Source organism: Rhamphochromis longiceps, linkage group LG18, assembly GCF_057381845.1.
Source record: "Rhamphochromis longiceps isolate RC_006_pf linkage group LG18, R_longiceps_female_GT1.1, whole genome shotgun sequence".
Lineage (NCBI taxonomy): Eukaryota > Metazoa > Chordata > Actinopteri > Cichliformes > Cichlidae > Rhamphochromis > Rhamphochromis longiceps.
In genome coordinates this window covers 38044983-38072877 of record NC_140574.1, presented here as the reverse complement: position 1 = coordinate 38072877, position 27895 = coordinate 38044983, and the positions used below count along the sequence as shown (strand labels likewise).

The 27895-nt window shown below is 43.5% G+C and overlaps 1 protein-coding gene across 2 annotated transcripts; it reads right to left on the bottom strand.

The window, feature by feature from the left end:
- Positions 1–970: 970 nt before the first annotated feature.
- palmda (palmdelphin a) lies at positions 971–20770 on the bottom strand. Of its 2 annotated transcripts, none has more exons than XM_085388041.1 (8): positions 20726–20770; positions 18490–18570; positions 17957–18078; positions 4221–4335; positions 4102–4126; positions 3932–4015; positions 2738–2898; positions 971–1933 (listed from the first exon to the last, which is right to left on the bottom strand). In XM_085388041.1, the coding sequence occupies exons 1-8, from the start codon at positions 20768–20770 to the stop codon at positions 971–973; spliced, it is 1596 nt and encodes a 531-aa protein (XP_085244167.1). The 2 variants fall into 2 exon arrangements, with proteins under 2 accessions (XP_085244167.1, XP_085244168.1); XM_085388042.1 differs by having other exon boundaries at positions 971–1918; positions 2786–2841.
- Positions 20771–27895: the final 7125 nt, after the last annotated feature.

The following is a 27895-nucleotide window of genomic DNA, read 5'->3' as shown; positions in this document are numbered from 1 at the left end:
ATTGTGCTGTGCATTGTCAACATATGGAAAATATCATATCAAGATCATGTGATCTCTCCTCAACAGATCAAGAGCTGCGTCTTGGAAATGCGTAATTTTGGTTAATTTATTACTGTCGTAGGCTTTTGGGAACAAACAAAACAAAAACATGCATGAAGCTACAAAGTTCTTCAGGCTAACATGCTGTCCAAACCTAATCCTAACGATCAGAGCTGGGCTTATTTGAGTGCTTTGAAGCAGTAAAAGTGAAGCATCTTACAGTCCAGTCATCATCATGCTGGTGTTGCTCTGCTGTTCGTTGTCACAACCAGCAGCTCTGCAGTGTAACAATGAAATGAGTAAATGTTAAACAGTACAGTTTTGAGTTGTTATTCTGAGAGGTTAAAGCTAGCTGCCTGGGCTTTGAATACTGGGAGCTAGGAGCAGACATGCTAAAGCACTGCTAGCACATGTGCAGTAAGAACACGTGTGTCACTTGGATTTAATCCTGTTCAAAGTGATTTATTTTGGTTTGTCTTTTTTCTCCATGCATTCCAACTTCAGATGACAGATTTGTGGGTTAATCTTTTCAAGTCATCTTACATTTTACATTAATCTGTAGCATATATATCCTGGGGCAACATACTGAACTCCCAGTTGCTCTCTGATGCATTCATTCATTCATTCATTCATTCATTGTTAGTACTTGTTAGCATGGAAAACAGTGCTTGTGTGATTGTGTGTGATTTGGTGAAGTAGAAGCAGAAAAGCGCTATATAAAAACAGTCCACTTACAGCGACACACAGCAGTATGTGATACGTGGGGAACACGTTATAAAGACTGACCAAATTAAACAGGGCTCTTTAGTTACAGTGTCACATGTTTATTAGCTGGAGATGATTTCACATCTTCCCTTTCACAAAAGGTCACTAAGCGCTCGAGGAGAATCGGTCATTTTAGGCAGCACCACGTAAAAAAGAAGGCTTTCAGTTAGCAGACACTACAGCACGGTTGTTGTTTTTTCCGGATCTTTCTGACGCCTGGTCCCACCGCGCTCTCTCTGTGTCCGTCTCCAAGTCCCTGCACGTGTGCAGCAGCTCTATTGCTTGCGCTTGGCTTTGGAATGTGCCCGTGGCTCTTCTTCTCCTTCATGTTGCTGTCATCATAGTCTTCATCGTCCTCAACAATGACCATTTCAGCCTTGAGGGAACCTTCAAACTCCCGAACCTGCCGGCTCTCGTCCAACGCTGACTGAAAACCCATGAATATGGCTGTGATTGGCTCAGCAGTGTCCAAGACGCTAAGGACTGTGCAAGGAGGGTCATCTCCAGTAAGGGGTGCTCTGTGTCTGTTCCCAGTTTGTCTGTTTGACTGGTACAATGATGGGCGGTAATGTTCTTCCTCACTGATATAATCAATAGCAGGAATATAACAGGGAGTGTAGCTGAAGCGTGTGTGTGTTAGTATTTCCTGGTCATGTGTTCTAAGAGGTACGCAGCACCTGGATGGTTCAGTGATCCTGCTGCTGCTTCTGGTCATGCCACTGGGCTGGTGGCTTGCAGACCCGCCTTCCTGAAGACGGTGACAATTTGTCACTGGATATGAACTACAGTGACAATCTCGCTGGTTGCCATAGTGATCCAGGCGCGTCACACAACTTTCCGTCAGATTGCTTTGCTGGCTCCTGCCTTCATTTTTGATAAGACAGCTGTCCTGGTTACAGTAGTGATGCTCACTGTGTGGGTTTCTTTGGCTGTTTTCGTTGGAGCTAAAGTCTTTGTCTGCTTTGTGTCTTTGCAGGACATCATAGTGTCCTGGCTGCTTCCTGAGGTCATGCTCCTCCACCCTGTTCCAGTTTTGGTGCTTTGCTTGACCATGCATTGTAGCATTTCTCAGTAAATGTTCCACCTCATTGGCCGATAGCTCAGAAACACCATTCTGGCCACGTGATGCCTAGAAGTACAAAAAAACCAGGACTCAGAAACTGAAAGAAATTCAAACACAACAGAAGCTAACATGACGCATTCTGTTTATGTCACTTCACGAGCTACTTGAAAAGGAACATGTACAGCTAAAATGCTTGTTCTTTGTCAGCAGAATTGCTAACAGAAATCTATATTAGCTTGAGATGTTCATGCCAGTGTTTCCCACACACAGGCTTTATTCGTGTGGGTGACTGTTTTGCAGCTAAGTGAGGCCACAGTTCAGGACTGTGGATTTGGAGTTGCTACTATGTGATACAGAACTCAGTTAAGAGACAGTGGATTATTGCTCCTTTATTTATTGTCATAGTTTTTGAGATTTATTAAAATAAAGATTTAAACAAAGGAAAAACCAACTAAGAACCATGCAGATGGTTCAAACAGTAACAGACGACAGTCGGCTGCATCCTTCATTACTGTAGTTTTCTCTCTCTTGAAATAGAGAAACGATATAGTGCATGCCTCCATTTATATTCATCATATACAACAAATCTTTGTTTGCCTTTGGCACCCCAGGTAGATAGCTTTACATTAATCCAGTGTAACATTAGCCCCACCCAGTCCACTGCTCTGTGCCAGTCGCAGCTACTGGGACTTTGGTAAAAATGCTGGTGTCATTATTACCAGTTGTGGAGTATTAGGGTCACTAATCAAAAGTTACAGGGAGCTAATATTCTCATACAAATCTGTTTCAAAGCTAAAATGGAATAAAACAAAGCATGCACCTCCACTGCTTAAAGTGAAGTCAGGGTTTGGCTCAGAATAATAAAAATACCTGCTGAGAGTTGAGTGCACAAACACACTTCTGGACATCATCAGGAACCCTGAGCCCGGTGTTTTGGTGAAAGTCTTTCAGAAGAACATCAGGCGTAGAAAGTACTGAGCTCTCCCCAGTCAGAGTATTTTTAGCCACATTGAGCTGCATGTTAAACAGAGCTGGGACACAGAGGGCAGTTAATGCAGTTAAAGTTTATCCTGATTATCATGACATCCGTCCAGGTGCACAGCACAATCCATGTCCTGTACATTAGTTAATGTAAGTCTCCACAGGTCATTCTCAATGGGTGATACAAATGTATAAAAATAAAGCAGAGGAAAAAGTTCGCTTTGAGCTCTGAGATATGGTATATCTGATATAACATATACAGGACAGTATGTGTAGAACCCAGAAACATAGATGTGTGGTCAAAGATGAAAGAATGTGCACTAATGAGGTGAAAAAGTTACATTTATGTGACTTTCTGATGTCCTTTTTAAAGATCTGTGGAAAATGATGAATCACGTTTTTTGTGCAGAAACTAGGAGTGAGTCATATAGACATCCTTTACTCAGCGTTCTGATACCTGTGCAAAGTTCACAGGTAGATCCTCAAAAACTAGAGCGCACTGGAACGCCAAATTAAAGCAGACATGAAACACTACACACATACAAAGGCTGATTTACAACGTAAAAATCCAGCTGTTACTCATAATCTGTGTGTTTGTAAAGAATTTAAAAATGAGGACAGATTTTCCTGTTTGAGTGAATGTAGCCAAACAATGGAGCCAATTATTGTTAAAGAGACAGACAGTATAAGTGGACAGTATGTCCTTGGTTTTACTGCTGCAGCCAGGGGCAGCACAAAAGGGTTTTCCACTGAGTTATTGGTTCTGTCACCAGTTAGCTAACATAAACCAATGTGGGTTTATTAGCCACAACCAACCAGGCGACGTCACATTCTGTGCTGACAGAAGATGGCGTAAACATCTTTTGAAAGCACTTATTGTACTGTAGCTGCCTCCACCAGTTTGTGAGAGTGAATGAATAGTGGCATTGTAAAGCACTTTGGGTGCCTTGAAAAGTGCTATATAAATCCAATCCATTATTAATTATCAGAACACAGCACTATAAATTCAGTTCTACATTTGCAAACTCTTGTGTATTTCAGTGCTATTGTGTATAACAGTTTTAAATGTATGAATGATCTCACGCTGCCGTGGTGTGTTTGGCTCACACTGTTCACTGGCTGGTGAGGAGAAGGATTCAGGGATTGCTGTGGTTATGTGTAATGGTTCTGCAAGAACAAAAACAGAACTGTTAGCTTGGGTTCATCTTTCGTCGCAACACCAGAGATGTTGCAAATGATGTCACATGACTTACCAGGAACAAAGCTGTTGTGGGCTTCCTAGAAGACACGCACAACTCAGTAAGTATAACAGGTACTAGAGGGAGCACAACACTACACCTGTGTATCTGTGAGAATGTGTGTTTGTATATACCTTGATAATGTCCTCCGGACTTTTCTCCACTGCCTTGAGTCTACTGAGGATAAAACTCTCATTAACGCTGATCATAGACTCTTCTCTCTCCAGAGAATCCACCTCCATTTCAATCCTAAGGAGACAGAGGGGTCAGAGCAGGGTAGTAACAGGGCAGGACATCACATGAGAAACAGTAACCTCTGGGCCTGAAAATGTGGCCAATGTGAAAGTGACAAAAACTGCAGTGCCTCTGAAGGCTATTTGAGGCTGGCAACCTCATAGACTCTCTTGTTAAAATACCCAACTTTACAGCATTAAAGAGCATGTTTAATTTTTGATTTGTTTTGTTTTGTTTCAAGTAGAGCTGTGCGATAGAACGATAACGATATGTATTGCGAAATAACTTTTCCTCGATAGAAAAATTTAACTATTGCGATAGACCTCACCGCTCTGGTCCTCTTAGAAAGAAGAACAGCCAATCCAAATTAAGTTGCGCAAAGCCGAACCAATCACAGCCGCAGCGTCACGTGACTTGTTACGTACAGCACAAGTGCCAAGCTGCACATGTGTATTTGTTTGGGAAGCAGCCAGCCGCCGTGCCGCCCGGATAATGGAGAAAATGAGTGTGCTGACTAGAAAAATCAACCGAGAGCATGACCGAAGGTTACCGAAGAGAAAACAGATGATGGTTCCAATGCCGGAGAGCTTGTCAAACGGAGGAGCCACAGAAGTCCCGTAGTGTGAAGGTATTTCGGCTATTTCAAGTCTGACAAAAAACATTAGCGCGCACTGTAAATTGTGCCGAAAGCAAGTCTGGAAACACAATAAAGTGGTGCATGCTCAATCTCTGACTGGAAGCGCTAATTCGTCATTCGGCTTTTGTCAGACTAAAGTAACTGTTAAAACTGTTTGAAAAGCTCAGCTATACAACAATGTGTCATGATCCTGGGTCCTTTTGACCCAGCGTTTTGTGTTTTCTCTTCTTGTGATTTTGGTTCTGTTCTTCCTCTGTTTAGTGTTTATTCTGTTCTGCCCGTGTGTTCCTGTATCTAGTCCGCGTTTCTTAGTTGTGTCCTTTCATGTGTAAGTTCCTGTTTTATTGTGAAGGTCTGCGTCTTATGTGAGTGTTTTCATTTGCCTCCCTAGTCTCGTCATGTTAATTACTCCCAGCTGTGTTCCCACCAGTGTGTAACCTCCCTGTGTTCTCTGAGTGTATTTAAGTTGTGTCTTCTGTCATAGTAGTTGCTGGTTCGTCTGTGTTGTTTCCCCTCGGTCTCCCTGCATCTCTCCATGTGTATTTCCCCGGATCTCCCTGCATCTTCGTTTCTGGTTTGTGTTGTTAGTTTACCCAGTTTAGGTGTCCGGTTTCATGTTCACCCACCATTGCTGTTTGTACCCACTCCTGTAAATAAATACTCACCTGCACCAGAGCTGCCGCCTTTTGGGTCCTTTCTCCAACTCCACACGGCTTGCCCCGGCAAACCGTGACACAAGGAGAGATTGAGAATTTCCTTTTAGTTCTCAGTTTATTTGATATTGACAAAAGTTAGTAAATTTTGTCTGTTCTTCTGTAAAACAAACTAAGATTTATTTTTAGAATTAATATTTTGTTTCTAAGTGGAATTGACAATTTAGTCTGTTTCGTTTGTTCTGTTTTGGCAGATATCCAAGAAAGGGTCTCCAGTATGAAGAGTTGGACAGCACCAGGGCCCGACATGGTTCACGCCTACTGGCTGAAGAAGCTGACTGCACTCCACGAGCGTCTGGCAGCACAAATGAACCAGCTGCTAGTTAACGAGAGACACCCGGAATGGCTAACTGAAGGCCGGACGGTCCTGATCCCCAAGGACCCCAAGAAGGGACCGGTCCCCTCCAACTACCGACCAATAACCTGCCTCAGTACTACATGGAAGCTCCTGTCAGGCATCATATCGGCTAAGATGAACAGGCACATGGGTCAATACATGAGCGGGACACAGAAAGGAATTGGCAAGAATACCAGAGGCGCAAAACACCAGCTACTGGTAGACAGAACAATCAGCCGAGACTGCAAGACCAGACTGACCAACCTGTGCACTGCCTGGATTGATTACAAGAAGGCCTATGACTCAATGCCCCACAGCTGGATACTGGAATGCCTAGAATTGTACAAGATCAATGGGACCCTAAGAGCCTTCATCAGGAACTCAATGGGGATGTGGCGTACAACACTAGAGGCCAACTCCAAGCCCATAGCACAAGTCACCATCAAGTGCGGGATCTACCAAGGAGATGCTCTGTCCCCACTGCTGTTCTGCATAGGCCTGAACCCCCTCAGTGAGATCATTAACAAGACTGGCTACGGATACCAACTACGGAACGGAGCAGTTGTCAGCCACCTCCTGTACATGGATGACATCAAGCTGTATGCCAAGAGTGAACGAGACATCGATTCACTGATCCACACTACCAGGCTATACAGCAATGACATTGGAATGTCGTTCGGACTGGAGAAGTGTAGTCGGATGGTAACAAAGAGAGGGAAGGTAGTCAGAACTGAGGGGATTGAACTACCAGAAGGCAACATTGCAGACATAGAGGACAGTTACAAGTACTTGGGGATCCCGCAGGCGAATGGGAACCATGAAGAGGCCGCTAGAAAAGCTGCAACCACCAAGTACCTGCAGAGGGTCAGGCAAGTCCTGAGGAGTCAGCTGAATGGTAAGAACAAGATCCGGGCCATCAACACGTACGCCCTGCCCGTGATCAGGTACCCTGCTGGGGTAATAGGCTGGCCAAAGGAGGAGATAGAAGCCACTGACGTAAAGACAAGAAAGCTCCTTACCATGCATGGAGGGTTTCACCCCAAGTCCAGCACCCTGAGGCTGTACGCTAAGCGGAAGGAAGGGGGCCGGGGACTGGTGAGTGTCAGCACCACAGTCCAGGATGAGACAAGGAACATCCAAGAATACATTGGGAAGATGGCCCCAACTGACCGAGTGCTCAGTGAATACCTCAGGCAGCAGAAACCCAAGAAAGAGGAGGGAGACGAGGAACCATCATGGAAGGACAGGCCCCTGCACGGTATGTACCACCGGCAGATAGAGGAGGTGGCTGACATCCAGAAATCCTACCAGTGGCTGGACAAAGCTGGACTGAAAGACAGCACAGAGGCACTAATCATGGCAGCACAAGAACAAGCTCTGAGTACAAGATCCATAGAGGCTGGGGTCTATCACACCAGGCAAGACCCCAGGTGCAGGCTGTGTAAAGATGCCCCAGAGACAATCCAGCACATAACAGCAGGGTGCAAGATGCTAGCAGGCAAGGCATACATGGAACGCCATAACCAAGTGGCCGGCATAGTGTACAGGAACATCTGTGCCGAGTATAACCTGGAAGTCCCGAGGTCAAAATGGGAGACGCCCCCAAGGGTGGTGGAGAATGACCGAGCTAAGATCCTGTGGGACTTCCAGATACAGACGGACAAAATGGTGGTGGCTAACCAACCGGACATAGTGGTAGACAAACAGAAGAAGACGGCCGTAGTGATCGATGTAGCGGTTCCGAATGACAGCAATATCAGGAAGAAGGAACACGAGAAGCTGGAGAAATACCAAGGGCTCAGAGAAGAGCTCGAGAGGATGTGGAGGGTGAAGGTAACGGTGGTCCCCGTGGTAATCGGAGCACTAGGTGCGGTGACTCCCAAGCTAGGCGAGTGGCTCCAGCAGATCCCGGGAATAACATCGGAGATCTCTGTCCAGAAGAGCGCAGTCCTGGGAACAGCTAAGATACTGCGCAGGACCCTCAAGCTCCCAGGCCTCTGGTAGAGGACCCGAGCTTGAAGGATAAACCGCCCGCAGGGGTGTGCTGGGTGTTTTTTTTATGTATATATATATATGTATATATATGTGTATATGTGTGTATATGTATATGTATATGTGTATATGTATGTGTGCGTATATATATATGTGTATATATATGTGTGTGTGTGTGTGCGTGTGTCATGTACCGGTGTGTGGCAGGCAGGAAATAGGACCCAAACGCAAACTCACGGGAAAACAGAACTGAACTCAAAGTGCAGCTTTATTGCTGACAAAAGATAACAGGAGAGGCAGAACGTAGAAAATACAAAATTAAACTGGGAAGAGCTAATTGTAAGAAATATCAGAAAACACGGGGAGAATCACACACAGTATGTGGGACGACACGACACAGAACTGAGGGAGACGCAGACATAAATACACAGAGGGTTAACGAGGGAAGTGGGAGCACACGGGGAACACAGGTGACACTGATAATCATAACAAGACACGGCAGGAGTGAACACCACACTGATGGGAGACGGGCAAAGTAAAACAGCAAGTACAGAGGTTCAGACAGGAGGAGAGAGAGCACGGGGAGAACACAGACATAATGGGCTGGGGAAAACATAGAATAAAACACGAGGAGAGACGAGGGCTCACAGTTACACAGGGGCACACAGGGGGTAAGAGTCACGAAGGGAAAACACTTAGGGAACAACATAACAGGACAACAACTCAGGAAACATGGCCTAAATAAGAAATGAAATACAGAAATACAAGAAACTAAGAATACTGGGCCAACATGGCCCAGGACCATGACAGCGTGTATATATATATGTGTGTGTATGTGTGCGTGTATATATGTGTGTGTGTATGTGTGCGTGTATATATGTGTGCGTGTATATATGTGTGTGTGTATGTGTGCGTGTGTATATGCGTGTATATATGTGTGTGTGTGTATGTGTGCGTGTATATATGTGTGTGTGTGTGTGTATGTGTGCGTGTGTATATGTGTGTGTGTATGTGTGCGTGTGTATATGTGTGTGTGTATGTGTATATATATGTATGTATATATATATATATATATATATATATATATATATATATATATATATATATTATGTATATATATGTATATATATATATATATATATGTATATATATATATTAGGGGTGCAACGATACTCGTATCGATGTTGAACCGTTCGATACAGTGCTTTCGGTTCAGTACACATATGTATCGAACAATACAAAATTTGTAATTTATTTTATCAACTTTCCTTCTGACGATGCTGTCTGTGTTGAGCGCTCAGTGAATCTGCGTTCGACTACTCCGCCTAGGCTGCACTGTCGAGCGCAGATCCACTGAGCGCAGCACAAGCTAGCAAGACAGAAGCTAAGCTCTCCTTGCAACATGGCAAATTGAACCTCCCCCACCCTCATTCAGATCTGGCGTTTGGAATTATTTTGGTTTTCATGTGACGTATGACCCTGAAGGTAAGCGCGTCATGGACTAAAGTAAAACAGTATGTCGGATGTGCCACGCAATGCTCAATTACATGGGTGGGAGCTAGTGCGTTAGCGCAGTTAGTTATATAAAAATAAACACCCAGCACGCCCCTGCGGGCGGTTTATCCTTCAAGCTCGGGTCCTCTACCAGAAGCCTGGGAGCTTGAGGGTCCTGCAGTATCTTAGCTGTTCCCAGGACTGCGCTCTTCTGGACAGAGATCTCCGATGTTATTCCCGGGATCTGCTGGAGCCACTCGCCTAGCTTGGGAGTCACCGCACCTAGTGCTCCGATTACCACGGGGACCACCGTTACCTTCACCCTCCACATCCTCTCGAGCTCTTCTCTGAGCCCTTGGTATTTCTCCAGCTTCTCGTGTTCCTTCTTCCTGATGTTGCTGTCATTTGGAGCTGCTACATCGATCACTACGGCCGTCTTCTTCCGTTTGTCTACCACCACTATGTCCGGTTGGTAAAACACAAAATGCTGGGTCAACGACCTATATATAGATATATATATATATTTACCAGCTGTTCTTCACAGAAGCAGCCAAGGTGTACTCCTAGTGGGAGGGGAACAATATGAGAACAGCACCGCCAAGGCTGGAAACGGATCAATACTGGTACAGCATATGGGGAGAGGACACAACCCATAATAGCAATGCTCAGTGGCTAGTGAATCCAAGAGCAGACCACAACAACCTCCCTGAACAGGGTCCAGTAACAATCATAGTGGCAGACATCCAAGAAAAGATTAGATTAGATTAGATAAGATAGAACTTTATTAATCCCTCGGGTGGGTTCCTCTGGGAAATTCGATTTCCAAAAAAGCACAGCACCGACAGAAGTTACAGAGTTACAGAATATTATATATATATACACACACACACACACACACACACACACACACACACACACACACACACACACACACACACACATATATAAATACAGAGACAATATAAATAAAATATACGAAGGGGATAAATAGAATAAATAGGAATAAAAAATAAAAATACAAGTGAATTGCACATTTCAAGTATTGAGGTCTATTGCACTGTTGACTATTTACAAAAGTATTGCACAAAAGGTATTGCACAGTGTCCCCAGTATGAAGAGTTGGACAGCACCAGGCCCCGACATGGTTCACGCCTACTGGCTGAAGGAGCTGACTGCACTCCACGAGCGTCCAGCAGCACAAATGAACCAGTTGCTAGTTGACGGGAGACACCTGGAATGGCTAACCGGAGGTCGGACGGTCCTGATCCTCAAGGACCCCCAGAAGGGACCGGTCCCCTCCAACTACCGACCAATAACCTGCCTCAGCACCACATGGAAGCTCCTGTCAGGCATCATAGCGGCTAAGATGAACATGCAAATGGGTCAATACATGAGCGGGGCACAGAAAGGGATGGGCAAGAATACAAGAGGCGCAAAACACCAGCTACTGGTAGACCGAGCAGTCAGCCGAGACTGCAAGACCAGGCTGACCAACCTGTGCACTGCCTGGATTAATTAGAAATATCCTGTCTCAGAGTGACGCTGAAAAACTAGTTCATGCATTTATTACTTCCAGGCTGGACGACTGTAATTCATTATTATCAGGAAGTCCTAAAAACTCCCTGAAAAGCCTTCAGCTGATCCAAAATGCTGCAGCAAGAGTCCTGACAGGGACTAGAAAGAGAGAGCAGATTTCTCCTGTTTTGGCTTCCTGTTAAATCCAGAATTCAAAATCCTGCTCCTCACATACAAGGTCTTAAATAATCAGGCCCATCTTATCTTAATGACCTTGTAGTACCATATCACCCTATTAGAGCACTTCGCTCTCGCTCTGCAGGCCTACTTGTTGTTCCTAGAGTATTTAAAAGTAGAATGGGAGGCAGAGCCTTCAGTTTTCAGGCCCCTCTTCTGTGGAACCAGCTTCCAGTTTGGATTCAGGAGACAGACACTATCTCTACTTTCAAGATTAGGCTTCAAACTTTCCTTTTTGCTAAAGCATATAGTTAGGGCTGGACCAGGTGACCCTTGTGTGTGTATATTTAGTGGGTGTCGGTCTGTGTTCGTTGTGGCTCGTCTGTGTTCGTCTGCATTTCTCTGTGTTCCATGGTGTTTCGGTCCTGTCTCTGCGTCTCTCTGCCCCGCACCCCTTTTGTATGCTCTCAGGTTTGTTATTTAGTTCTCCCAGTTTTGGTTTCTTCAGTTATTTGTCATGCCTCACTGCTATCCCACCTTGTAAATAAACGTCACACTCTTGACCAGTCAGCTTCCTGCATTTTGGGTCATTTTCATTCCACAACACGACTGCTGCACTGAATCATACCTGTTATTAATAATAATAATAATAATAATAATACATTTTATTTGAGGGCGCCTTTCAGAAACCCAAGGTCACCTTACAAAAAACACAATTAATAAAAGGAACAATAGTCATAAAATACATAAAATAAGTTAAGTTATTAACCTCTGTCTCTCTTCCACAGCATGTCTTTATCCTGTCTTCCTTCTCTCACCCCAACCAATCACAGCAGATGGCCCCGCCCCTCCCTGAGCCTGGATCTGCTGGAGGTTTCTTCCTGTTAAAAGGGAGTTTTTCCTTCCCACTGTCACCAAAGTGCTGCTCATAGGGGGTCATATGATTGTTGGGCTTTTCTCTGTATGTATTACTGTAGGGTCGACCTTACAATATAAAGCACCTTGAGGCAACTGTTGTTGTGATTTGGTGCTGTGTAAATAAATGAAATTGAATTGAATTGAATTACAAGAAGGCCTATGACTCAATGCCCCCACAGCTGGATCCTGGAATGCATGGAATTGTACAAGATCAACGGGACCCTAAGAGCCTTCATCAGGAACTCAATGGGGATGTGGCATACAACACTAGAGGCCAACTTCAAGCCCATAGCACAAGTCAGCATCAAGTGCGGGATCTACCAAGGAGATGCTCTGTCCCCACTGCTTTTCTGCATAGGACCGACTGCAGAATGGAGCAGCAGAAGGAAGGAGGCCGGGGATTGGTGAGTGTCAGCACCACAGTCCAGGATGAGACAACAAATATCCATGAGTACATCGTGAAGATGTCCCCAACCAACCGCATGCTCAGTGAATACCTCAGGCAGCAGAAACCCAAGAGGAGGAACTATCATGGAAGGACTGGCCCTCAGGAAGAAGGAACATGAGAAGCTCAGAGAAGAGCTGGAGAAGATGTGGAGGGTTAAGGTGACAGTGGTCCCAGAGCACTAGGTGCAGTGACCCCCAAACTAGGCGAGTGGCTCCAGCAGATCCCAGAAACAACATCGGAGATCTCTGTCCAGAAGAGCGCAGTCCTAGGAACAGCTAAGATGCTGCGCAGGACCCTCAAGCTCCCAGGCCTCTGGTAGAGGACCCAATTTTGATGGATAGACCGCCCGCAGGGACGAGTGGGGAATTTTTTGTTTGACATGACTCCAGTAGTGACAGCAGTGAATCAAAAGTGCAACAAATTGTCAGCGAGTCAGTGTTCTTGCCTTGATTAAGTTAACAACTTTGTCTCGCATGTGCTTCAAAAATGCAAAGTTACAGAATCAGAATCAGAAAGACTTTATTTATCTCCAGGGGGCAATTAAGATACAACAGAGCAGCATGACGTTGAAGGTAAGGACAGGGCATAAACATGGTAAATGGTAAATGGCCTGTATTTGTATACTTAGTCCCTATGGACCCCAAGGCACTTTACACTACATTCAGTAATCCACCCATTCACACACACATTGACACACCGGTGATGGCAGCTACACTGTAGCCACAGCTGCCCTGGGGGTGCACTGACAGAGGCGATAACATACAATAATAGTGAAATAATAAATACACAGAATATACAGTATATACACAGTTTTAAAATTAAAGTGACTGAATAGGTGAATAAATAACTGTAAGTGACTAAAAGTGAGTAAAGTGTCGGCAGTATAAAAGAGTGTAGAGTAGTTTCTGTTTCTGGTGTGGGAAACGGTCTCATCGGCTGGAGTTAAAAAGCAGGGTGGCTTTGGGGACAAAGGTGGCGCTCCTCCTCCTCTCAGTCCTGCAGGAAATGCAGCGGAGGCGTCGCCCAGAGGGGAGCCATTGAAACGCGGGGTGAAGAATGTGAGAGGGGTCGTTGATGATTTTGGCTGCCTGTCTGAGGGCCTGTTGACAGGCCAATGACTGTAGAGCACACTGATGCAGTGCGCTGCAGTCTGTTCCTGTATGAAGGCTGAGGCAGTGGAACCAGCAGGTGATGGAGAAGGTCATGATGCTTTCCAGGAAAGCATAGTAAAAAGTCATCATGATGGCTGTGCTGACTCCAAAGGAGGTATAGCTGTTGGTGGCACCTCCTGAGAATCTCCTCAGTGTTGGCAGAGAATCTCAGGAGGTTGTCAAAGATGGTTCGCAGGTATTTGTACTCCTCAACTACCTCCACTGGCTTCCCGTGGATGGTGGTGGTGACTGAAGCAGCCAGATCCCTCTGCCTGCTGGAGAAGGTCACCACCTTTGCTCACGTTCAGTTCAAGTTTGGAGCTGTCACACCACTCTACAAACTCCTGCAGAGCGGCCGTGGTGCTGTGAGGGCCTGACAGCAGTGACAGGAGAACTGTGTCGTCAGCATATTTCACCAGCGCAGATACTGAAGGACCCGTCCCATCCAGGCAACAAACTGTTCCAACTTCTGCAATCTGGTAGAAGGTTCCGCATCTTCCGGGCAAGGACAGAGAGACTCAAGAGGAGCTTCTATCCCCAAGCCATCCGTGCCCTAAACACACACACCCGCCCTCTCACATCATCTATAATTGACTGAGACAGGACTCTTCCCCTAAATAGGTGATAAAGCGATAGATCTTTCAGCCCAATTCTACTTTTTCTGCATAATCCATCATACAAAATGTAATCAAATGGAAAAGTCTCTTTTTAAAACTTGTTTTATTAGTTTTAATCTTTTAACTTCATGCATCAAGCAAAAATTAAATTATATGCAACATTCTCTGACTGGAAGAAATTAGTTTAACATTTAAACCTATTTTCTGCACATTCCAGCTCATAAAATAAAATATTTTTTGTGTTTACACTCACTCTTTCAAATAGATGCAAGCAAAACACAGCAGAAAATAAATAAAGTCAAAGACTCAGCGGTCCTTTTGCTCTATTTCCACCTGTAAAGCAGGAGTGGGGTAGGCGGAGGTTTACCCTGGTGCAGGTGTGCTGCAGCTGTCAGTGGAAGGATCTGTGAATTTCCCATTACGTCGTAGCTACTCGGTGCTTGCTTGGACGTTTAGGGGTTTTTTCGCTGTAAAAAGAAGTTTTCTTCCCACGCACAGCGGACACTAATGTTTTTGTCACTTTTTATGGAATCAAACTCAAAGTAAGGTCAGTACTTCCACGCTTTAAACGCTGCACGCTCATACTCTCTGCCGCACTCGATATATGATCCATTGTTGATCTGCACACAGCTGTTGTCACTAACGTCGCGCTTGCTTACGTCACTGTCACGAGACACTCTTGCAAAAAAATCACGGTTTTAGTAACGCAGTAACGCAGCGTTCCTACGGGAAAGTAACAGTAATCTAATTACCTTTTTTGCAATAGTAATCCCTTACTTTACTCGTTACTCGAAAAAAGTAATCAGTTTACAGTAACGCGTTACAAGTAACACGTTACTGCCCATCTCTGTCCACAGGATTAGCTGATCATCCAGGTGAAATCAGAAGGAAAGTTTAGTGGGCAGGATACGAGGCTGCAGAGTGATGCATGCTGATGAGAAACCAGCAAACAGAAGTCTGGTGGAGGAGTCAGGGAGCTCCAGATGTTTGTGGATGGAGTCCAAGATGAAGGTTGTTGCATCATCGACGCCTCTGCGTGCACGGTAAGCAAACTGGGGAGGGTCCATCAGTGGGTCAGTTGCTCTTGATGTGCTGTTTTATGATCTTCTCCATGGCCTTCATCACCAGGGAGGTGAGGGCCACAGGACGAAGATCATTCAGAGACTTTGGGTTGTTTCTTTTGGGGACGGTGTGACTGTCAATTGAGTTTTGAAATAGAGTCCAGAACACACTTCCTAGTTGCCCTGTCTCAGAACTCGCCTGCTGATGTTGTCAGGGCCGGGTGAGCTTCTCTCCCTGGTCCTCCTGAGGGCTCTCACCATGTCCTCAGTCCTGAAGGTGAGTGCAGAGCTGCCAGGTTTGAGTGAGGATCTGGACTCCTCAAGCTGGGATGGATGTGGCTCAGGTGGTAGAGCAGATCAGCTACTGATTGAAAGGTTGGTGGTTCGATCCTTGGCTTCCCCAGTCTGCATGCCAAATATCCTTGGGCAAGATACAGTGGGGCAAAAAAGTATTTAGTCAGCCACCGATTGTGCAAGTTCCCCCACTTAAAATGATGACAGAGGTCAGTAATTTGCACCAGAGGTACACTTCAACTGTGAGAGACAGAATGTGAAAAAAAAATCCATGAATCCACATGGTAGGATTTGTAAAGAATTTATTCGTAAATTAGGGTGGAAAATAAGTATTTGGTCACCTCAAACAAGGAAAATCTCTGGCTCTCACAGACCTGTAACGTCTTCTGTAAGAAGCTTTTCTGTCCCCCACTCGTTACCTGTATGAATGGCACCTGTTTGAACTCATCATCTGTATAAAAGACACCTGTCCACAGCCTCAAACAGTCAGACTCCAAACTCCGCCATGGCCAAGACCAAAGAGCTTTCGAAGGACACCAGGAAAAGTATTGTAGACCTGCACCAGACTGGGAAGAGTGAATCTACAATAGGCAAGCAGCTTGGTGTGAAAAAATCAACTGTGGGAGCAATCGTCAGAAAATGGAAGACATACAAGACCACTGATAATCTCCCTCGATCTGGGGCTCCACGCAAGATCTCATCCCGTGGGGTCAAAATGATCATGAGAACGGTGAGCAAAGATCCCAGAACCACACGGGGGGACCTGGTGAATGACCTGCAGAGAGCTGGGACCAAAGTAACAAAGGTCACCATCAGTAACACACTACAACGGCAGGGAATCAAATCCCGCAGTGCCAGACGTGTTCCGCTGCTGAAGCCAGTGCATGTCCAGGCCCGTCTGAAGTTTGCCAGAGAGCACATGGATGATACAGCAGAGGATTGGGAGAATGTCATGTGGTCAGATGAAACCAAAGTAGAACTTTTTGGTATAAACTCAACTCGTCGTGTTTGGAGGAAGAAGGATACTGAGTTGCATCCCAAGAACACCATACCTACTGTGAAGCATGGGGGTGGAAACATCATGCTATGGGGCTGTTTTTCTGCCAAGGGGACAGGACGACTGATCCGTGTTAAGGACAGAATGAATGGGGCCATGTATCGTGAGATTTTGAGCCAAAACCTCCTTCCATCAGTGAGAACTTTGAAGATGAAACGAGGCTGGGTCTTCCAACATGACAATGATCCTAAACACACCGCCCGGGCAACAAAGGAGTGGCTCCGTAAGAAGCATTTGAAAGTCCTGGAGTGGCCTAGCCAGTCTCCAGACCTCAACCCCATAGAAAATCTGTGGCGGGAGGTGAAAGTCCGTGTTGCTCGGCGACAGCCCCAAAACATCACTGCTCTCGAGAAGATCTGCATGGAGGAATGGGCCAAAATACCAGCTACTGTGTGTGCAAACCTGGTAAAGACCTATAGTAAACGTTTGACCTCTGTTATTGCCAACAAAGGTTATGTTACAAAGTATTGAGTTGTATTTTTGTTATTGACCAAATACTTATTTTCCACCCTGATTTACGAATAAATTCTTTACAAATCCTACCATGTGGATTCATGGATTTTTTTTTCACATTCTGTCTCTCACAGTTGAAGTGTACCTCTGGTGCAAATTACTGACCTCTGTCCTCATTTTAGGTGGGGGAACTTGCACAATCGGTGGCTGACTAAATACTTTTTTGCCCCACTGTACTAACCCCAAGTTGCCCTCCGATGCGTTCATTGGAGTGTGAATGTAGAGTCGTTTGCACTTGTGTTTAGAACTGCTTGTATGAGTGGGTGTGAATGAGGCATGTTGTATAGAACCCTTTGAGTACTCTGGGAGAGTAGAAAAGCGCTATATAAGAATCAGTCCATTTACCATGTTTAGTCTCCTAACAACAATTCAAATTGTAATCCTTGTGTTTAAGGATTTACCTCGTTAAAAACTATATTCTGCATCAATCTTTTTTGTGTGCTGACATCTTTCAGAGCTAGCAAACCCACACCTCTCACAAACGTACAAAACACACAGTACACCATTCTCTGGAGATGATCAATGAGTGTTTGATGTCTAAGATGGAACAAGCTGCATTATACTTATTTACATTTGAATTCTAATTTCCCATTCACCTTTAGATGTCAGAGACACCAAAAGGCTGTGGCCTGCAAGGCCAAACAATGCCCATGCGTAATCTATGGTGATGATATTTGCTTCTCTGTGAGCTCTGTTTGAGCTGATTTTGTACCTGTGGATGCTGAGCTGCAGGGTTCTGGTGTGTTCCCGGTCAGACAGAAAGCTCTGCTGCTGTGTGCAGTCGACTCCATTATTGGAGTCTCGCAGCAGCCACTGCTCTCTCAGAGCCTTTTTCTGTACAGAAGAACAGAATTATCATTAGTGTGGATTGGGACTGGAAGTAAAAATGCAGGTCTGCAAACAGGTAGGACGACTATCCTGCCTTTCTCTCCTCACCCCAACCAGTCGTGGCCATCTGCTGCGACATTCCTGTTAAAATGGAGTTTTTCCTTCCCACTGTCATCAAAGTGCTGCTCATAGGGGGTCATATGATTGTTGGGTTTTTCTCTGTTGTATTATTGTAGGGTCTACCTTACAATATAAAGCACCTTGAGGCGACTGTTGTTGTGATTTGGCGCTGTATCAGTAAAACTGAATTGAAATGAATTGATTACTTCTGCAGTTCATGCTGATAATACACATCCAATGAAATGATTTGCTCTACACTTTATCTGCTGTTATAGCCGATCATTTATTCAAACCAACCTTCAGATGTTGCAGTTTGAATTTCTCTTGATCGAGTTTCACTTTCTTCTTTTTAATGTCCTCTTGAATTCGATGCTTCTGCTGTTTCATCAAAAGCAAAAGCTTAAATGAGTGAATATATGAAACATTTACAATTGACAATGGATTGTCAGAATAAGTCAAATATCTATTGAAAATGTAACCCAGTGAGTTTACACGACTCTGTAATGCACTACAACATTGTTATTGCTAATTGTGATTCATCGTTACTCTGTTAATCACTGAGTTGAGCTAAAGTAAATCAATAATAAAAGATAAATAATCTGAATATAAAAATAAAACCCCAGAGAGTAAATTTGACACCCCTACTGGTTAGGAAGGAACAAGCCCTGCCTTCCCCTGCTCTGTATGTGCTCAGACACAGAGAGAGAGGAGGTGCACCGTCGCTGATTTTCACCGCCAAGCTTGTTGCTGGAAAATAACTATAAACTTGATAAATTGAGCAAATATCCATACCGGAGATCTGCATGGACCTTGGAGAAACGGACCTGATTTGTTTTGAACATTTTGGACTTTGGAACCATTGCCGTGAGTCAGAAGCTAACCTTCAAGCTAACAAGCTAACAAGAAGTTAACCGGGAATATAATGGCCCAATTTCAATGTTGTAGATCTGCACGGGTGCGGATGAAGTGGACAAGATCCTTTCTGAGAGTTGAACATTAGAAGCGTGCTGGTGAGTTAAACTGGGACTGGGCGAATCAGGCTAATTAACAAGCTAATTAGCTTAACGCTCGTAGCTGTAGCTGGAGCCGACCACGTTTTCACTGTGGGAGAACACACGGGGTTTGGAGTTCAGCTACTCTGAGCACTCAGCTTGTGTGCTGATGATGTTCTAGTATTACATGTTGAATATTAAATGCACTAAAATAAGATGATGGGATGAAGTTAATTTTGATCTTAAAGGTTATGAATCTATTTTATTTGATGCTCGAGCGGCACTGTAAAGATGCCTCTGCATATTCTTACTGTGCTGATACGTTACCACATACTGTAGAACTACAGCCTGTGGGCTTTTGTATATTTTTGGTCATTTTATTTTGTACATTGAGTGTAATTAACATATTGCTTCGTTGCTATGCAGTGCAAAGCAAGGCTCCTGTAATTCAGTAAAAGGGGCAGTACTGGGAAAGATAATCTACCATAGTTCATGGTTTATTTCTGGTTTCTGATAGAAATGTGCACCTTGATGGAAAAATAAGCTGATTGTGATTTAAAGATTGCATTCATGATTAAGACGCACTGTATAGACTGTAATTAGAAATTAGAATTAATGTTTTGTGCTTGATTTGTTATAGCACTTAAATTATTTACATATGCCCATATATATCATTAGAGTGTGAGTTGAATTAGTAATAGCCCTGTTGTTTACAGGCTAGGCTTTTTTGGGGGATCGTGCAACCTGGATCTCTTCCTGACGAGGAAGATGGCGAGCCGTTCCCTTTGAACCGAACCACAGCCATTCCGAGTTGGCCCAGAAGGGCAGGTTGCTCTTTTCTCACGAAGAATTGCAGCAGAGCGGTTGGACAAAATCACTGAACACTGACTATTAAGCCGGCAAGACTGACATATCTGAGCTCAGATAGGATTCTGGTTACTATTATTATTGCTGTTGTTGTATCTTATTTAATGTTTCATTCCTGTTTATGAAGTGCTGTTTAATTGTTGCTATATAATTCAGTACAATTCAAAGCAACTTTACCTGTGGCTCCACTCATTCTTCTGCACGCCACTCACCATGACCCTCCTGCGAGTCGAGCTATTGGCCCATTCTCTCCATCTTACTTTAACTTCCCCTACCCTGTCCTGTACTTGGCTACAAAAGCAAACTAATCCTCAGAGTAGTTTAAACTGTTTCATTTAAGTTTTAAATGTTCCAAAGTTAAGTGAATGTTAAAGGACAGAAAAAGGTCATAAACAAATGACAAAAGTACTAATTTACATTTTTTAGAGTCAAAAGCCACAAAGATTTAATTTGTTACTTATTTAAATAATAATAATTATTTGTAAGTTACATGTTTTATTTTAGAGTACAGTAAAAAAAGAAAAAAGGTACAGACTGTACATGTCTCAGTAACATCTGCATCATGCTCTAAAACTTCTAAATGAAAGTGTGAATAATTGTCACATAGATAAGCAGATATCTTTAGAAGTGTAGCACAAGTGTCTGTGACTGCTCAGAGTAGACGGGAGCATTACAGTGATGGCCTGGAGCCTCTCCTGGAGCAGGTCACTCTCCTCCATACTGCTTCAGGATCAACACAGAGACTGGAGACGAGAAGAAAGAGAACCTGTCAGATGCCTTTATTTCACAGTATCACTTATAAACATGACCACCAGCAACATTAACCACATTTACAAACTCAAACTGACGGTTCAATATAAGAGAATAAGCATCTGCAGTGTGAGTCATGCACAGCTGCCTGAGTAGAAGAATAAAAATATGAAGACTGAAATGAGCAGCATGAAACAGCTGTTTCCAGCACCCTGACACAACGGTACACTGTGACATCACTATTTTATTTCAGTATTCATTCCTCTGACAGCACACTGCCACCTGCCAGCTTGTTCACTCTTTACGACACAGTCATCTGCTTATCCTAAACGAGCCATTTGTAACTTTTGTCTCACTCTAATTAAAGAAAGGCGGAGAGAGGCTTTATCTACAAGTCCATCAAGTAACCTGTCACTGAAGCGCTAAGCTAATCTGCTCATGAGCCTGATAATCTGCGTAAACCATCTGCTTGCCAACCACAGGCAGGGCTGCTGTGTGGTTTAGACTCTATTAACTGAAAAGTCTGAACTTTTTATTTATAGGAAATGTTAGAAATCACACAGAACACATCGTTCTCCTTGAGTAATGCACTGGATCCACACCAGACTGCTTCTGTTGTGGGTTCTTTTCTCGCTTCATAAAATTCAGATTCGTTTTTTTGTGTGTTATCTAGATAAGAAATAGATATAAGTGCTGAAATGTTTATGCCTTTAAACAAGAATCACACTGTTCATGGGTGCAGAGCTCTGTGTTACTGATTTATCAATGCACATGTAAATACATCATGAACTGGGTAATTCCACATACAGTGTTGCCAAAACTATTCTTCTGCCTTCACAAGCATATGAACTTGAGTGTCGTCCCATTCTGAATCCACGGGGTTTAATATAACATCGTCCAACTCTTTGCAGGTATAACAGCTTAAACTCTTCTAGGGAGGCTTCCACAAAGGTTTTAATTGGGATGTCTGACCATTATTCAGAAGCACATCTGTGAGGTCAGACACTGATGCTGGCTCACAGTCTCAGCTCGAATTCATCTGCGTGTGTTCTGTTGGGTTCATGTCAGGAACCTGTTCAGACCAAACTTGCTCGTCCATGTCATTCCCAAATTGTTCCCACAAAGTTGGAAATGTGACATTGCCCAAAATGTCTCGGTATGCTGAAGCATCAGGAGTTCCTCTCACCGGATTTAAGGTTACAAGACCTGAAAATCAGCCCCGCACCACAAGCCCACTTCCACTTGGCACAATGCAGCCAGACAAGTACCACTACAAGAACTGTGATTTCAGGTCGTGGTGGATGACTTGCTGCGTACCAGGACAGATTCAAATGAAGGCTGATCAAATGTATGATCTGAGTTACAGATGATTACGGGCTGTTCCCTGAAATCCTTTTATTGTACTTTAATCTATCGACCTCCTGGAGCTGCCCTACTCGGCACAGATGTTCCTGTACACTATGCCGGCCACTTGGTTATGGCGTTCCATGTATGCCCTGCCTGCTAGCATCTTGCACCCTGCTGTTATGTGCTGGATTGCTTCAATCTCAACCTGAGATTGATTCAAGACTTATGTTATTATTGGGCACCAGCATATCAAAATGCTCCCTAACTGCTGATGTTTTTTGAGATTCTCCATGCAAGCTTCATGTGCTTAAAATCTCCGTGCAAGCTCGTGATGATCCTCAGAATCACCTCAGATCCAGTTCATGCCAAAAACTCATTCCCATGTGTTTGTGACAGCTTGAATCCCATAACGAGACAGTGATGTCATTTCAAGGAAACGGGGCCTTGTTTATCTTTTATCACGTGATAAAGATAAGACCAATAAGCAGCCTCGACATGGGCTTCATCTGGACACGCCCCTCAATAAACACAGGCCTCAGGGCTTTAACATTACTGCTCACCGCTTCACCTGCCTGCCCACCCTCCGGTGCCTTGACCCCGCCCCCCAACTTCCCACCGTGCAGACTCTCACCCTTCCTGGATGTCACCTTCATATACCAAGTAAGCAATCAGTCACATCTCAGCTGTGGATAGTTTTGGGATTTGTTTTGTGTGAAATAAATCTTTGTGAAAAACATGTTCTGTACTCTTTGTGTGTGTGTGTGTGTGTGTGTGTGTGTGTGTGTGTGTGTGTGTGTGTGTGTGTGTGTGTGTGTGTGTGTGTTACAGTTGCTACACAGCCAACTGTAGCCGATTAGAGCCTGCGAGACTCAACTTTGCTAATTTGAATGAATAAATTGGACCTTTCCTGTGTGTGTCTGTGTGTGTTGATTGTGACTGCAATTACAAAGCTTGCTAGCATGTCTTAACACTTCACCCTGTGGTCTAAAATATGTTCACTTTAGAGCTAACATGACTGATGTCAGGAAAGAAAACAAAAACCCACCAATGGTGCGGCTTCAAAAAGTCCAGAAACAATGGGTGACCTTAAAATAATCACCCTGCTTACTGAGAGTCAAGTCAAAAAGGAAATGAAGCTACATAAAGTGTGTGAAGGATTTTCAGTGAGTGCAAACTGAAGGCTACAATATGCTGTAAGCCCTGCAGGGACGATCAGTCAGGATGAGCAGAAGCTTAGAGAATTAAGGAGCTATCTCTACCTCTCCCGTTTGGTCCTGTTTCTGTTGTAGAATAAAGGTCAGCTCAATTTAGCACATTAACTATTTATAAAACATTTTTATATCTGCTTCTCTACATGACTCCAAAACAAACGTTGCTACCAGCAGAGGATAACAGCCTTTGTCAAGATGCTATCAAACAGTTTCTAAGCTGCAGACTGACAGCTTGCATTATTTGGGAGGATAAAAGACGTAGGCCTACTTCATATGGGAACATTTGAGTCTTTCTGACAGGACAGGACGTTTTCTTAAAGAACAACAACAAACCTCACAGAATACTTCAACTTCACGTTATTAATTATTGAAAGACAAGCATATATTTGTTCACCTACCCAGAGGATGGTCTTTTCTCGTGGCTGCACGCAGGACTCCTCAGACAGCCCACAGGTACAGGTGGGCGGGTCTTTGGGATGCTGATTGACAGCTGTCAACCTAGCGGCCAATAGCAATGAGAAGTGTATGGGCAGAAATCTGTGCCATCAGAAACTGAATTTGAATAAGTTCAATTTGAATTTGAATTGCTCAGATTGAATCTGAATTGTAACTGGAATAAATGCTTTTGAAAACTGAATTTGAATTAGTCTAATTTGAAATTGAATTTATATTTTGAAAATGAATTGATTTGCTTTGAAACTGCATTTTATCCTTTAAAAATTCAACTCTCGAATAATTTCAGTTTCACTTCTCACCATTCAGTTTCAGTTCTACAATTCAATTTCAGTTCCAAAATTCAGTTTTTTGGAACTTACATCCGGTTCCGGTTCAAGAGCAGATTAATAGAACTACGTTTTACTAGCGGACCGAAAGTGTTACTGACGGGAATCTACAGCGTCTTGAGCTGAATTAAGACTTCAGAAGTCATTCGTCATGTCGAATGACCAGCGGATAAACTCTCAGGTTGGTAATAAATGTATTACATGTATAAGAACAAGCGTCATGTTAACAAATGATAGCCGTACAGTAACTTTTATGCTTATTGTAGCTGCTAGCTAAAAACGCTAATTTAGCGTAGTTTGCCCTGAATTCAGCTTTGACAACAAATATGATCGACTGTTTCTAGTAGAATTCCAAAGTTGTCATCTTGGACCCTCTCAGAGTACCCCTCTGTATGCTTGCAGAGACCCCTACAGTAGGGAAACATGCAAAACGGTGTCCAAACCTTTGTGTTTTAGCTTTATTTATGTCTTACACAGCATCCCAACTCTTTAGCTAACTTAATAACTTTAGCTAAAGTGAATAGTTAGTCTAATTCATTAGTGCAGCATTACTGGATCACCTCTGTATACGATGGGAGACATGCATGATGATTCATTTGAATACTATTTGTCCTCGATCTGCTCAATTCCTTTATTTTGCTGATGTTGAGCTTAAGCCCACTCAGGTCAGTTTAAATGTATTTATATAGCACGATAACAGGTGATTTATATCTTAAAGATCCTACAATAATGATAATACACTCTACAAATGCTATCCAACATATTATGATAGTGTGACCATAGAAGGGAAAATGGGGGCATAGTCATCCTGAGAGGCAGTTTGAAATCATAATATATACGTCTGTAGATACGAAGGATGCAGCATGACCCAGATGCTTATCAGGACTTTCCTTCTGTGTCATTTCACTTTCTCACTTTTGCATTTTGCAGCGCTCTGCTCTCTGCTGCCAGCTTTGGTCAGAACTCCTCTTTCCTCCCCGGCCTCTACTGAAAGGCACGATTAGATGACGCTTGCTGGCTTCCCCTGACACCACACCCTGACCCTGCTGCTCCACCCTGCACCACCAACCCCTCCACAATGTAAACAAATTATCTTTGAACCTGACAAAAACGAAATTTATAGTTTTTGCCAGAAATTCTACCCGATTTCTGGAAATCGGGTAAAAGAGGATGAACTCTGTCCATTGATGGAGTTTTGACTGAGAGAGTTACTGAACTCCGTTTTTTGGGGGTAGTATTGGATGATAATTAAAATGGAAATCTCATATTGAACATGTTAGAAAATAGATGGTTAAAAATATTTATATTCTGGGTAATGTCAGAGATATACTAGATTATAAGGCAATGCGTATTTTATATTTCTCACTAATTTTCCCCTATCTCAGTTATTGTGCTGAGGTGTGGGGGAATACATATGCGACTAAAATAAATCCTCTATACTTGTTACAGAAGAAAGTGGTACGAATGGTTCATAATGTTAAATATAGAGAACAAACAAATAATCTGTTTATAAAATCAAAATTGTTGAAATTTGAAGACTTAGTGAAATTACAGACATTATTATTCATGTGCAAGGCAAGAAATAACACATTACGTCTTAAGTTACAAAGTTTGTTTGTATTGTGTTCAGGAAGTGGGGACAGTAGAAGGAAGTTTGACTTTAAGCATCAGTTTGCAAGGACCACACAAAGGCCAATGTGTCCAACAGTCACAGGTCTAAGAATCTGGAATTCAAGATAATCTCAAGAGTTGTACAAACATGCACCGTTTTAAAAGTGTTACATACTTAAAAGGATAAATCAATATGAAGAACATGAAAGTAATTAGGGCTAAATGTGGAAGGAAATTTTTCATTGCCATGTAGTAGTGCTGTATATTGTGATTATACTGATGTGTTAGGTTTGCATTGTGCCATAAAGATACATGTTAGAGGGTTTTTTGGGTTGTTGGCGCCCTCTTGTAAGAATAATTAGATTGCAGATAGGGGCCAGGTGCTAACAAGAATTTATTCTTCTTCCTGCTCTTTTTCACCCATGGGTGCGGTGTCATATTAATGGGAAGGAGGATCTGTGCGTAGGAATATGAAACATTGTTGAACCATGTGTGAAATAAATAAATAAATGAAATATAATTGCCATTCACTCGCTGGGCCCACGTCCTCATTTTAGGTTTGACAGCGTTTTAGTAGGTAAAGGTGAAGCTTGGACATGAATTGAGCTGCGGTTTGGGGAAGGCTTTGAGGACTGGCGACGGCTCCCGGGCCTGGCAGATCCCCATGTACTAAATAGAAGTGAAGCAGTTAAAGAATTGAAAAGGGGAGGGAGGAACAAGAAGGAACAGCTTGCAGAACTGGGGGAACATATATAGATGAGAACCGGGAGGAGTGTGTTTGGAGGCGTGGTCCTGCTCCTGAAATTCCGATACTTAAGCTCGAATAATTTTTCAGTTTTCAAACACACATGACAGCAGTGCAGGTTACAGGTTTGACATTTTGCAATCGTGTACAAATATTTTTGTAAATACTGTAAACAACTACAGCAGACCTGATGACAGTTTACTGCTTTTCAGCATACTTTTATTTACACACGGTTGCTGTTACAAAGACACAGCTGCAGCTCTCCCACTGCCAGCTCAACATATCAACGATATGATAGGACCCCGTTCAGTGTTTTAACCCGGCGAGGTGTGATTGCAGATGCCCTGCAGGTGCGTTTGCCTACCCTGCAGCGGCACCGCGGGCCACACCCTGCCACATACACCCTCCCTGTTGTCTAAGTGCAACAAACATGGAAGGATGCTAAAGTTTTGTTTTTTTTAATGGCCCATCCCAGTTATTTGTAAAACTACTGCTGTTATCTAAGCTGCTGTTCTGTCTGGTGATCATCTCTGGGTTTCAGCATCGATATCTGCATCTGACATTTGTAAACTTTTTGAGGCAGGTGTCAGACTCACATACAAGGTATCATTTTCCCTCATGCAGAATCTAAGAACATTTCACCATAATAGCTTTTGCTGCTTACAGCCACTGGGTAAAAACAGGACTTTACAAAAGTCACTCCAGGACGGACATTTTTCTAAACTCGAACTGATCAGAAGGTCTCAGGATCAGGCAAAAATCCTGAACCAACTCAGAAGGACGTCTGATCACCACCCTCTGGTAATATGAACTAAAGGGGATACATACAGACACAGAAGCTGCTGAGGCGTTACTGTGAGAAGAAAATCACACGTCAAAGGCTTGTTTTCGAGTTACTAAAGGCTCTACAGGTCCTCTGTAGTTACTTCAGTGTGCAGCAGATGGGAGTCATGTATCATCTAAGCAATCAACAGATATCAGAAAATACCTTTAGAAGATGATAAATTGGGTGGATACACATAAATCTGCTTGCCTGTTATCTTTGTTTCACTGAGTAGATCGGCTCAAACTTAGATAAAGGAAAAGTAGTCGGATTACTGACAGCTGTAGCTCAGGAGGTACAGCAGGTCACCTACTGATCAGAAGGTTGGTGGTTCGATCCCTGGCTCCTCCAGTCTGCATGTCAAGTATCCTTGGGTAAGATACTAACCCCAAGTTGCTCTCCAACGCATCCATCGGAGTGTGAATGTAGTTAGTACAGAGAAAGTGCTTGTGAGAATGGGTTTGATTGGGTGAATGCGGCGTGTTGTATAGAACGCTTTGGGTTAGAAAAGCGCTACATAAGAATCAGTCCATTTACCATCTGTGTACATTATCATCACCGGTAACTGAAACATG